We start from the raw sequence: 14032 nt of genomic DNA on the forward strand, positions 1-14032 counted from the left end.
TCTGTTCAACTCCACCATTCACATCTATAGTTGGAGTGTCGAGGGTCGAACCAGGATTTTGTGCTCGGGTGGGTTAAAACTAATTATAAAAATCATTAAATTTTATTTGCGTTTAAAAACGCTAGACTTCATATCAATCTGAGATTAATGGACATCTTCGTGCTCAGGGGCGTAACCAGAGTTTCAAAATATGGGGGGCTAGAAAATTTAAAAAATAAATTTAGAAATCAATACAATATTTTTCACATGACATAAAGATTAAATGCAAACCACAATTTTCACAATATAATCATCAAATCTGGATAAATATTTTCCAAAAGTCATTAATCATATGATAGAGTACGCATAACAAAAAAAATACAACTTATGCCAAACGAAGGTAACTTAAATAAATACTACTTTAGTCGCAACCTTCGATTTTTCAAAAGATCAAATCTATCAATTATGTAATCTATATCAATATCACGAGCAATCTCTCTCTCAATATACAAAACCATTGCATTGTTTAAATATTCTTGCTCCATTTTGTTGCGAAGTGGTGTCTTGAGAAGTTTCATCCCTGAAAATGCTCTCTCAGTTGTAGTAGTGGAAACTGGAAGAGTCAAGACTAAACGAATCAGTCTATCAATAATGAAATAAATCCTTGACTTCTTTGTTTCAACTAGTAGTCGGCATAATTTAGGAAGAGAATCAACATCTTTAAACCTTGGATCTTCAAATACATCAAGCTTGTAATGATCCAATTGAGTCTTCAAATGTTTCATGTCATCTTTGGAAAAATCATTGGGATAAAATTTATCGATTAAAGAATAAATAGCACTTTCAGAGAATGATTTGAAGCCATCATTGGGATTCAAGGCTTCACAAAGAGTGAGAAGCTCTATTGATTGCTCAGTAAATCGTGTATTCAATTCCATCAGCTGTTTGTCAATCACAACATTGAATACATGAAAATGATAGTATTCTTCCACTGTAAAATGATTTTTCTGTTGACAAGAACGTTTAGTACCTTCAACATAACGAGCTGTCAAATCAGGCACTACAATGTCATGACTATCACAAAAATTATTCACACTCCATAGAAAATCTTCCCATTCATCATCTCGCATTTTCTGGAAAAGCAATTTTGTAGTCGTGACTAAACTCATTGCATTCAGAATGTCTTGATTTTTTCTCTGCAAAGCCTGACATAACATATCAGATGTTTCCAAAACTCTATGCATCAACAACAAGATAAATACAAAATCAAATGTCATCATCTCTTTAAGCAAACCTTTAGCCTCCGCACGTATACTAAAGACAGACTTTCCCCCCACGAAATCTTCTAGAAGTGTACAAACTGAACCAAACAATTCAATAACTCGACTAACTGAAGCGTAATGTGAACTCCATCGAGTAGATCCAGGTCGTTGCAAAGTACTAACTTGATTAACTCCAGTACCAGTTCCAAGTTCTCCATATTCTATCAAATCAATGATTTCATCTTCTCGAATTGATTTCAATTGAGAGTGTCTCTTTGAAGAAGAACCCACAAAATTGACAATTGAACTCAATTTGGAAAAAAATAGCCATACATCTGATACCTCTTTAGCTGCTGCAACTAATGTAAGTTGCAGTCGGTGAGCAAAACAATGAATATAATATGCAAACGGACAATCTTTGAGAAATAATGCTTGTAATCCATTCCATTCTCCCCGCATGTTGCTAGCACCATCGTATCCTTGACCTCGCATATTTTCAATCAAAAGCTTATGTTGTGTCAAGATACTACGTATATGTGTTTTCAAAGTCAAAGAATTAGTATCATCAACACCAACAACTTCAAAAAATCTCTCCCTAACAAATCCATCACAATCTACGTATCGCAAAACAATAGCCATTTGTGATCTATGAGATTCATCAGTTGCTTCATCAACAAGAATACAGAATTTAGCATCCCCTACTTCATCACGGATTTTACTTCGCACAAGATCGGCAATAATTTTTAGAATCTCCTGTTGAATTGATGGTGATGTATACTTGGCATTTTTAGATGCTTTATCTAAGATAATATCACCAATTTCTTTGCACAATTCTCCTTGAAATTTGACGAGTTCAATAAAATTTCCACGATTATGAGAATCTACAGACTCATCATGTCCTCTAAATGCACACCCTTGTAATGCTAGCCATCTTATAGCTCTAATCGATGTCCTTATAAGCAATCTGTTTTGCTTTACAATATTCTCAGATTGTTTATTCATCCTTCTATCGATATGTTGAGATACATTTTTCAAGCCCTCCCATTTTTGCATAGCAGTACTATGTAATGAATTGCAATCTCCTTCATGTCTTTTCAGTGGACATGTTTTGCAATTCACTCTTTTCCAATTCTTAAATCCTTCAACCGTAAATTTCTTTTGATATGATGAAGGAACATCAAAAAGATAACACGGGAAACAATATGCACTTTCTTTTATTTTAGAAAACTCGAGCCATGGAAACTTTACGAACCAAGAAGACTGAAAACTACGTTTTTGATGCTTAAAATCAACAAGTGGATATTCATATATAGGTTGATATGGTCCCATACCAACATATTCTCTTCGAACATCATCTTGTTTATCACATGGATATTCCCATATTCTAATTCGTTTCCCAGGATCACGCTCATAATATGAATTATTTCCTTCTAATGGATCGAGAGCAACTTCATTGTCAGGTTTGAGTTTTTTGGTTTTCAATGTAGATCTTGAACTTGACTGAAGATGATCATTTGAAGTTTTTGACAACTGCTCATTGTTTTTTTGGATGAAATAATCGATAATGCTTCTTTTTGACATTTTGATTCACCTATAAATAAAAAACCTATAAATGTCATTTTATTTCACCTAAAAAAATACACTTCATTTAAATTAAAAGATGATAAAAAAAAAACAATTTTGTCTATCTTTTGAGTAACCAAACATCAAAGGTAACTAAACAAATAATTCATGGTAATAGGGTTCCATAAAAAAATTAAATTAATTTATTGCAAGTTTTTAATCTTGAACTCAGAATATACCAAACTCAGATTTAAAAACACAAAACACTACAAGAATTTTGGGGAAAACATAAACCAATCAATCCTAAATAATCTAAACTCGAAACCAGCAAGAATCAAAAAAGAGTATGCTTAAAAAGATAAATTAAATAATTAGAGAGATACCTTGAGAAAATTGGGAAAAAGAGAGAACAAGGGCAGACGAGGGTTTGGCGCACGTACAAGGATTGAGAATTGATACGAGAATTTCAATTTCCAACCATCTGAAGCTTTCGTTTTTTACTTTCTTTGTTTTTTTATTTTATTTGTGTAATTGATGGGCTTAGGGAAAAATTGAGCTACCTATATATATATAAAAAAAAAATTTGATAATCTTTGCTGGGCTTGAGCCCAGCCCAGCCCACACTATTCATACGCCTCTGTTCGTGCTCTTACCAATAAAACATGACGTTTATATCACAGATGTTAGTCTTAAACTCGAGTGACACTTATCCTCATTTTAGGTTGTTGAATCTTCTATGAACCTATTTAGAATAAAGAGTACCTTCCTAATGAGTTTTATGAACTCACGTTGAAAGACATACCTCATGGTACATTTTGTATATTCAAGAACTTTATCTATGAAACTTATATGAATATACAGATAAAATAAATGTCATAATTGGATCAAATCGTAAATTATTACTAAAATAAATATTGCTTTTACATAAGAGTTAATAAAACTCAAGCCACAAGTGACGACATCTACTCTTAACAATTAGTTGTTCCAAAATATTATAATACTGTATTGAATCTCCATTTTGTAACCAAAAGAAATATTAATTATAAATATGAATTTCCAATTACTGTTACTTTCTCAAACAAACTCAAAGTGTAAGAACAAAATAAATTTCATCTTTATTTTTTAGCAAAAAATTATGTCCCTACAAATACAATTGTTATTTTAATTTTAAACGTGGCCTATATACCAAGAGGGAAAATAACCCATGAATTCTTTGCGAAGGGACTTCTTCCCTTCTCTTTAATTACCTCTATAATTATTATTATTACTATCTAAGTGAATGAATAATGCATCATTTATCTTACAACAAAAGTTTAATTCTTATTTGTCCTTGTTATGAACTGCCTGACAGCGCTGATAACAGCAAGGGGATTCTCAATATGCACAGCATGTCCTGCATTTGGGATTTCGACGATTTGTGCTGGCTCCGCGACCTCGTGTGCACTGTCGAGTCTCGACACCATCTCGTTGGCGATTTTCTTGAACTTGGCATCATTTCCTCCTACTATAATCTGAAGGGGCACTTGGTTTTGTTTCAAATCTTCCCACAATGATCTGTAATGATGATAAAGGGCATTTGATCACTCTAAATATACATTAATGAAAAGTTTTTGAACTTTCAAGGAAATGTAAAGATTCCAAACTTACGGTTGCCTTCCGATGCTCATATCAGACAGAACTTTCCCAAGATTGTGTAAGTCGTTATGCTGCAAACGATTCTTGACCATCTGGTTGAAATGTGGATGAATTTTCAAGCTGCGTCATGAAAAAATGACAGCAAAATGTCATGCTTTTGGGGGCCAAATTTCACTTTCTATTTTTGAATAAAAAAAGTAATGGTAGCATTAAAGTACCTCGTCCACAGTTCTTCGGCGTACCAAGTATCTAAAAATCTTTTCAATCCATTCGAGATAAGCATGCTTGCTCTGAAGTCATCTTTAGCTTTACGGGTCGTTCTCGCATTTGTGTCCATCAAACCGGGGCTTCCAGAAATAATGACAGCTCTTTCCACCTTTGGAAGCACAATTATAGAGGTTTAATATAAGTACTCGAGAAATTTGATTTCAAGAAAAAAAATGTTGATGTTTGTGTCTGTAATTGTACCTTATTGCTACATTTTAGGGCAGTGTATAAAGCAATACGTGCCCCCATTGAATATCCAACGAGTGTAACTTTTTTGAGAGCGAGATAGTCCAACACCTTGCATAACATATCAACCATGACCTCAATGGATAAGTTTGGGCGGTCTAAACCATTTCTGCTACCATGATATCGCAGTGTTGATTCGCCATGACCAGGAAGGTCGATGGCAATGCATCGAGTCGAGCCCGAAACAGATTTCATAATTGGGGTCCAATCTTCACCTGTTCCGAGAAACCCGTGAAGAAACACAACTGCAGTACCCTGCGTTGATTAAAACACGAAGAAGAAAGTTGAGAACTTGCTACAGCTTTCAATCAATTATCAAGTTTTCAAACAAAGATTTGTTATTTGCTACTTACATCACTGCTTTCCCCTGTCTCACGAACTTTGAGAGAAACCGATATGCCATCTACATCAACTGGTAACTGGTAATCCTTCACTTGTTCTTGAATAGAGTTCCTAACAATCACGTCAGAATTCAATCGACCTTGCTGCAGGAGTCGTCCAGCATCAACTGCAGATGCCACAACCGAGCCATGGTCTGGACTGTGATGGAAATTCAGAGGCTCAGCTGTCACATGTTCTTTAAACCACTTGTAAGTTCCAAAACCGTGTGCTATGGATATTTCGGATTCCTTTTTCATCAATTTTCGCATTTCTGCGCTTTCTAGGTCCAGATGCTTAGCGAATTGAACAAAAGCAGACAAACCAAGCGAACTTTCAAATGCAGCACTAATGACAGTCATCTTGTCATGCTGCTGAGCCCATCGAGCAATCAATGCTGCATTTTCAAAGCCTCCGATTACACTCGGCTTTATGACCTAAAAATTTTATTTTGTGAAATTAATTAGATACATGGCACAAAAGTAGCCTCCAAGAACATTAGATGAATGAAATCAGTGTATATCGTATCATCTAAAAATGTGGATTAATTCAATATATGTACTTACAACGGCAGCTACCCCAGGGTGGATATATTTTTGAAGGAAATTCAATGGGTTTTCCCTAATATAGTTGATAGATTCATCTAATGCCACCGGCATGCCAGTTTCGTCGCAAAATTTGATTATATCTTCTTCATTATTAACCGGCTCCTGAAAGTTGTGAAAAGAAAAGTGTTACAGAATATGATGTGAGACGGGCAAATCTGATAGTATCATTTTATTTATACGCTCTGTATGAAATCCAGAAGAAAGACAATCTAGGCCAAGATAAAATGCGAATCATACCTCAATATACTGTAGGCCACAATCTTTGACAGCACTGGCAAACTTTATGGCTTCGTCATAAGTCCATTTCCTGTTTGCATCAGCACGAAGCACAATGTCCTGTCCCACTTTATTTCTCACCTCTTGTATCACAGCAATATCTTCATCAGGATCACCCCGGCGTGCCACCTATTGAAAGTTCCCATAAATGTGCCAACAAGGAAGAATTATATGAATAAAGCGTCTTTTCATGATCCAAAGTAATAAAGTTATATAGGGATATGAAGTGTTTACCTTAATCTTTATGGCGTTGAATCCCTCTTCAACGAGTTTAGAAGCGACGAAAGCTGTTTCCGTGGGGGTTCCAAAAGAATCAATTAGAGCACAGATTTCAACTGAAGATGGCCCACTGGATGACTCTCTCCCTGGATGGAGAATATCCAATAAAGTGCAGCCTTGTCTACTTGAAATTGCACTGAGAAGAGCCATCTCTAAGCCACATCTGACACTAGGGTAGATCGAACTTGGCTGTAGTATATCAAAAATATGGGAGAAATCAGGACAACAGAATCAAGAAACTGTAACAAGAACCTAACTGCTTAGCTAAATAAGATAAGTGTTCGAGTCTTTTAACTAATGCGACAAAAAGGAGTTTGGCAAATACTTACTGGAATTCCTAAATTGTTCCATATCCAAGAAGAAAAGGAATACTTCAACAAAGGTAATATATTATCGATTGTTTTTCCTTCTATGACGTGAGTGAGAAATCGAAGTTGCTCCTCCACATCCTGCAAATTCTCCCGGTGGATTTCAAGAGGTGCAACCTGTGCAATCAGCAAATTTTAGGATCTTGAAACAAAATTTTGAAGATCGTGTAAAATGCGCCGAAAGAAGGAAAAATCTTAAAAGTTGAACGAACAATAATTCATAAACACATTGAATGGTAACTTATTGTATAAACGAACCTCTCCGTATCCAGTACTTCCATCTTCAAGTGTCAAACTAATCACAAAACCATTTCTATAGGATGTGGCGGTATCAGAACCCCTGGAAGCTGAAGTAGGTGGGGCATTTAGCTGAACCCTGCAATAGAAAAGCACAATATATCAATTTAACAAATTTTTGCATTGGAGATGATCTTTAATTTTCTATGATATAAAACTCACCTGTACTGAGAGTATGCCATTTTATTGATTTTATAAAGCTTGTCACCCTCTGAGGAAGAATCGGGAACTGACAGATTTGAAAGGACACTTAAAGCATGATCAGACGCCTGGCGAGTAAAATTCCTCAAATTGCTGAGAAGTGACAACAAAGGTATCAGCAAAGGATTAACATAATGAACTGTTAATTTGGAAGTGTAATTGCAGAAACTACGCTACCTATGGAACTCAACATTGGTATCAATTGAGCTCTCAACTTCCACAACGCAATCAACATCGTCTCGCTGAGATGTAAACAACACATCATCCAACTCCCCCTTTGTCTTCACGTGGATATGCTTCACCCTGAACATATAAATATACAAATTGAGAGGTCAAAATCCATCTCAGACCCCCCAAAAAGCCACATTCAATCAAAAATCAAGATTTTAAATGTATGTAGTTTGCATGGGGTGGAAAGGAAATATAAAATTCTTACCCATGTGCTGTGCATAGATCACGAAGTGATACATTGTGGGTTGTATAGAAAAACTGGTCCATAATTCTTCTGTCCATTGTACTAGCTACTGGAAGTTGGCTAAATATTGCACCACCATGATTGTTAACCACGAGTATGACCATTGGTTTACGGCATGCCCTGTCACACAAAAGGTAAACCAAAATGTTAATTCATAGGGAACTAGCTACACAATTTTTACATCAATGGTAAAAAGAAACATCATCAAATCCTTCCATATTTTCCATAAAGACCATAAACTACCTAAGCGTTTGCTTATTTTCTTAGATTGTAAATCGTAAAAACTTGTGACTACATGATCACAAAAAGATGGTTAGTCTTTTGCTCATATGTGTTTGTTTGACTGAATTTTATACATAATAGATGTTGCTCAATTTGTAGTTTGTTTCACGTTTGTAAGCATGCAACAGATTGATAAAACACGTGAACAATGTTTTTAATACAACCTAAAATGGAAAAGAACAAAAAGAAACAGAGAGAGAACTCTATACCGTTCTCTTAGTAGTGACAATCCATTGGTATCATGCAGGAATGAAACATCTCCTATCACAAAAAGCACCTGAATAATACAGAGTTAACATCATTTTTCAGCGCACACTGCAATAATAACTTAACCAAAAAGACAAATAGCATGAAATTATTGATCAATTAAAAAAATTTCACATCCAAAAGAAATCCCAGGAGAATATTCTTGGTACTTACTCGTTTGTTGGTGCCTATTGCGAATCCAACAGCAGTGCTAATCAAACCATCAATGCCACTAGCACCTCGATTGCTGTTAACCTGCACATAGTGGCATGGTAATCCAGAGCTACTCATCAGTGAACCACCATGTGTGCATTGCACCCAGCTACTCCCATACATGTCTGTATCACGTACTGGCATGCTGTTTCCGATAAACAAAGCAGATCCACAGCGAATGGTTTCAAATATTTTACGTGCGACATAAGGTTCAGTCAGTGAATGCTCGGAATTAATAAAAGATGATGTCTCCCAGCCCACCTGTTGAGAAACACAATAAATTCATTAAAAAGACATATCTATAGAAAGAAAAAGAGAGCAAATGTAAAACTAAAGTTGCATACCGCCATGTCCAATCCTCGTAGAATTTCTGCCCATTTCTGGTTTTCTTGTGTCGAGCAGCATTTGATGACGCAATCACTGAATTGAGTGATGGTACTTTGGATCCTATGTGTCATTATATTTGAAGGATCGTGACGACCTGAATGCTCATCAACCATGATAAACGAGCATGGAAAGCTATTTTCTATCATCTGAGCAACCCGTCTCCCAGTTATCCGACTTCCAATCTAATGTTTGAAAACAAAGACAAGAATCAAGCACTTCATCATACAAAAACAAATACTCACTCACAATTTCGTTAGACCTTAATACATGATCTGCATGCTTTAACACTTATAATTATTTAAGCAAGACACTAATCGTACCTGGACTATAACATCAGCCCGCAACCAAGATCTGATAGAATCTGAGAGTAGCAACTGATCAAGTTGATCAAGAAATAAAATGTTCTTTTTGTCAAGAAACGAATTCACATATTTCCTCAAACGTAAGCCAGATTGAACATCCACTGCAACTGGCCACGATAAGTGCTTAGCCAGTAGAAGTGCTGCCCACATGTCATCTTCTTTGTAAATCGAACCAAGAACTAAAATTCCATGCTTCGCTCCTTGAATCAGTTTCAAAACTTCAGTCATAGGGCCATTCAATTGATTACTTGTCAAGGTATGTTGAAATGGGATATAGCTGGTAAATGGTTCGTTAGTTGACATCCAAGGATCTAATCCTTTTAAACAGTTGCGATTCCAAGTTTTTTGACTGGTTGCTAGTGGTTCTCGGAAAGGACAGTTGATATGTACGGGACCGCATGGTGTGGAGGTTGCCTTGTATACTGCAGAGTCCACGGTAGTAAGAACCACTCTTGCAGAAACCTCGTCAGTAGAAGTCTGAAGACTAAAAAATTGCCTTGCAAATACACCAAAATGATTCACCTACATAATATATTTTCAATGATTCATTGAGCGAAAACGCATTGACATACAAATAATATTTGTGTAAATCATGTTGAATAATTAGATGTGAAAAATCAGAATGGAAAGAGGCATCTTGTAAAACACGAAATAAAACATTGCATGTCTGATTCCCAGGGTTTTATCGTTACCTGATTGATTGCTTGGTTTGCCCCAACATCAACCAGCTCTGGAGGACGATCAGCTGATAGCACAAGAAGTGGTACAAAATTTTGGCTAGCTTCCACAACCTATAAATGAGGATAACAAAATGATATTACAAAAATGGAGCACCCGAGAAAATGGAATATATCAGTTACTCGACACTTAGTTGATAGGACATCTGCAAATTTCTCACAATAATAGAATGTTCTTGACTAGCTATATGGCATAATACACTGACAACAGTTTAATTTATAATTTGGAGTTGGACAAAAAACCCAAAAAGAAAATAAATTTAACTGATTACAATAGTATAATACAACTTACAGCTGGAAAAAGATTTGAGACGGCTGTGCCTGATGAAGTTATGACCACTGCCGGTTTGTTGGAACCTTTGGCGTAACCAAGGGCATGGAACGCAAGGGATCGTTCATCAATGCACACAGTACAAGTTGTGAGGGGATGATTAGATGCAGCAATTGTCAGGGGAGAAGACCTTGATCCAGGTGCTACACAAAAGTACTAGATAAAGAAATAAATTAGATGAGTGGAAAACAAACAAACTCAAAAATAGATTCAGATATATTTCTTACCGTCAAACCAAGCCGAGTGCATTCTTCAACTATAAGGTTCGCCCATACGGAATTGATATTGGGACAATCTTGAATGAAGGAGTTAACTTGATTTGACTTATCTATCTGATATGGAAACAAGAGGAAACAAGAGAAGACAATTTCATATAAATAAAGTTTACACTGGAAATCACTTTATATCAACAGACAATGGCAAAAATATGAAGAACAACCATTTTCACAGATATGAAAGCATTGATCCTCGGGTAACTAATATGGTTGCATACCATGTTATTTGTAATAGCTAAAGTCGGTGAAAGCCTGGCAGAGAACTGATGGAATCCAGTCGAAGAATCTCTCTGCAAGAAATTTGGGCTACATAAACACACTGGTTGAATGTAAAGAAAGAAAATATTACAGTAAAAGTTTATCTTATTAAAGTAAGGATGCGAGAGATACCATTGTGTTGGCTTCGAGATTCTTTCCATCTAACAAGAGAGCATTTACACGTACCTACAAAAATATTGCTGCATTACTCTTTCGTACTAAGACTTTATTTTAGAAAAACATTAAAGGAAAAAAAGATTCCAGTTTTGGAGGTGAAATATAATAGCTAGTTGAAAATCATAATTTAATTTGATGAGTTAACGTTTCATGAAAATAGAAGAACCAAAAACTCGAGTTTATGTTGACAGTGGGAATGAACTAACTCTGGGAAATGGAAAGAAACTACGAAACTAGACCCAAATGCTAAAAGAATTCACAGGGTTGATTGTTTACCATTTGCTCATGTTCCTCTGCATTGTTGAACTTTAAAAGGGATGAACGAGTCCATCCAGTACCATCTATACAGTAATGTCTAGCCTGAAACAATAAAATTGGATGAGTTTAAAGGTATTGAGCTTCACAACGTCATTTTTTTTGGGGAAAAAACAAACATTCATTAAGGTTCAAGTTTGGCTGAACAGGGAGAAAGACTGAGGGGAAAAAACAAGGATACACATGCATTCACAAATCAACATCAACAAAAGATAAAGGGGAAACTGAGGCTTAAAGTGTGAAGCAGTAGAAAATGTACCATCTTTTATCAGCTCAATTATTGATACTGGAAAAATTTCATTCGTATGCAGAATCAAAACAATCGGCATATAATGCATCCCAAATTATAAGGGACATTACAATATTTGGTCCTGTTAGAAGGGTCATAGAGAACACGAAATGGCAATAATATTTTTTGTAGTTTCGTGAGCAATTAGATAAAAATTCTATAAATGATTGTATTTTATAGTTATGTACTAGATTGAGCACTAACTCTTTTCTCCGCAAATTATGAACCTAAATATTGAGTAGGCAAGGCACTAACAATCAACTAAGGTGGCGCATATTTGACATAACACATAGCAATTGAAACATGGAAACAGATCAAACAAAGCTCACATATTCTCCGCTTCTGGACATAGAAAGCAAGAACCTTGTCTACCTGGTCAAAAGCGAGCTCAAATTTTTGAACAGCTTCAGTAAAGGTACATATTGAAGAGTCATCCCACGCTAGTGTAGCACTTAGGAAGGAAATATCCTCAAATTCATCCAACTCAATCTGTTAAAAAAAATTATCTATCAAAAAGTGCAGACGCTGACTATGCATAGTGAAACATATTAGTATGGAACTTGGAACATGAAAAGGAGTGATTTCATGCCTGAGGAATGAAAAGATCAAATGAACCACTCTCGTTCTTTACGGTAGACATCTTTGAATTGAATTCCATATCCAAGAAACCATAAGCCTTTGAAGATGTTGTTTCAGCTGGAAGAGATCTGTGTAAACATCACATTTCATTTTAGGCAAATCGGTATAGCTTATAACACAGGCTGGCAAACCAAAACGTAACAAATTTACCTCTGTATTGCAGTGTTCTCTCCTGAAGCATCAGGGGAAGTCCCTTTCAAGTTGACAGCTGAACCAATGCCAAAAACTCCCCTGGTTCTTCCCAGAGAAAGCGATTTATATGTTGGATTCTCCTTCTCATTTGAAAGAAAAAATAAAGGATACACCTTCGATGCATCTGGCTGGCAACTAAACCATTTCAATGCTTTTGCACTAGGAGGCACAGCAAGCTATAAACAAAAACCAAAAAAGCTTACATTTTGCTAGAGATGACGTTTCTCTAAATAGATATAACACTTCAAAAGTCACATAACTTTGGATTGTATGGCAAAATATCACACCGTGCAAACAAACAACTGAAATCAAGGGTGATAAATCACAACATACAAATCAATCAACAGCAAATAAAGAATAAAAGCAACAACTTTTCTTGTACCTGAAATCTATACATGCCGCTTGAACAAGATGGGGAATTGGTCACCAATTCCTCCACAGCCTCCTTGATACAATCCAATCCTTGCTCTAAAGTCAAAGCCGCCGGTAAATTGCGTGTAATGCAAGTGGAAACCAATATCTGCGCTTCTTTAGCATCCAATGCTGTATCTCTTTCCAATACAACATCTTGTGCCATCGAGCAACTCACAGCCTATTAAACCAAATACACATAACAGACAAAAATTGGTAAGAACAAAAGAAAAGAACCCACAGAGCCGAAGTCCAAGAAAGATCAAATATTCGATCATTTACGCTCCATCTAACTTCTTTTTTGTACCCTTACGAAACATCACATTAATTAAACTTTAAATATCTCAAGAACTGGAGCTAATTCATTCAAAAACGAAATTATCGTCACTTCCAGTCAACTTATCTTCTTATTCTCTCATTTCCCCCAAACCCAGAGATCAATAAAAGCATAATAACCTTAGAAATGGGATTTTTCCCTCGACTGAAGTTGGTGAAACATGGAGAAGCTGCAGGTCTCAGAAAAATCCCGCGCTTAGTGATTTTAATTATGGTTTTCTGGTGGGTTTCTTGGTGCTGCGACGGCGAGAAAGGAAGGGAAACCTGTGATTGCAAGGCGAATGGATTCATTTTTTAATGGATTTGAGGTGAAGCTGAGCACTAAGAGAAGGAAGAATGCAGATGGAAATGGAGGGAGACATTATATATAGTTCGCTTTTCGGTCCAAGTGGAAACTTTCTTGCCTCTTTCCTTCGTTGTTTCTAACAGTATTCTTTATTCATTCGCTTATAAATCATAATATAATATAATAATATAAATAATCATAAATCATATCATAATATAATAATATAAATAATTAAAATACATTAATTTTTTATAAAAATAATTATTTCTCAAAAAAAAAATTTTAAGTTGAATGTGGATATATTTTTCAAAATCTAGTGGGAAAATATTAAGAAAATAGGGGTTAGTTTCATGCCGTGTGAAATAATATAATATTACTTTATGTAAAATCTTATGTGAGACAGTCTTACAGGTCGTATTTTGTGAGAAATATCTCTTATTTGGGTCATTCATGAAAATATAT

General features: G+C 35.6%; 3 protein-coding genes across 3 annotated transcripts; all 3 read right to left on the bottom strand.

The window, feature by feature from the left end:
* Positions 1–395: 395 nt before the first annotated feature.
* LOC140815976 (uncharacterized) lies at positions 396–917 on the bottom strand. The gene has a single exon (XM_073175039.1). The coding sequence runs from the start codon at positions 915–917 to the stop codon at positions 396–398; it is 522 nt and encodes a 173-aa protein (XP_073031140.1).
* A 153-nt stretch (positions 918–1070) lies between these two features.
* Positions 1071–3444, bottom strand: LOC140816842 (uncharacterized). The gene is made up of 3 exons (XM_073176323.1): positions 3188–3444; positions 1274–2832; positions 1071–1184 (listed from the first exon to the last, which is right to left on the bottom strand). The coding sequence occupies exons 2-3, from the start codon at positions 2820–2822 to the stop codon at positions 1099–1101; spliced, it is 1635 nt and encodes a 544-aa protein (XP_073032424.1). The 5' UTR covers positions 2823–2832; positions 3188–3444; the 3' UTR covers positions 1071–1098.
* A 450-nt stretch (positions 3445–3894) lies between these two features.
* On the bottom strand, positions 3895–13641 carry LOC140815870 (protein PHYLLO, chloroplastic). Its single transcript, XM_073174870.1, has 28 exons — positions 13405–13641; positions 12920–13129; positions 12496–12713; positions 12296–12413; positions 12079–12195; positions 11379–11462; positions 11058–11111; positions 10886–10957; positions 10620–10724; positions 10354–10548; positions 10017–10115; positions 9283–9846; positions 8920–9144; positions 8537–8836; positions 8326–8393; positions 7796–7954; positions 7537–7662; positions 7321–7452; positions 7120–7237; positions 6823–6978; positions 6449–6682; positions 6176–6343; positions 5897–6040; positions 5306–5767; positions 4908–5207; positions 4658–4815; positions 4452–4559; positions 3895–4358 (listed from the first exon to the last, which is right to left on the bottom strand). Exons 1-28 carry the CDS (start codon positions 13573–13575, stop codon positions 4118–4120), a joined length of 5106 nt encoding a protein of 1701 aa, XP_073030971.1. The 5' UTR covers positions 13576–13641; the 3' UTR covers positions 3895–4117.
* Positions 13642–14032: the final 391 nt, after the last annotated feature.

This window comes from Primulina eburnea, chromosome 16 (genome assembly GCF_022965805.1).
Source record: "Primulina eburnea isolate SZY01 chromosome 16, ASM2296580v1, whole genome shotgun sequence".
NCBI lineage: Eukaryota > Viridiplantae > Streptophyta > Magnoliopsida > Lamiales > Gesneriaceae > Primulina > Primulina eburnea.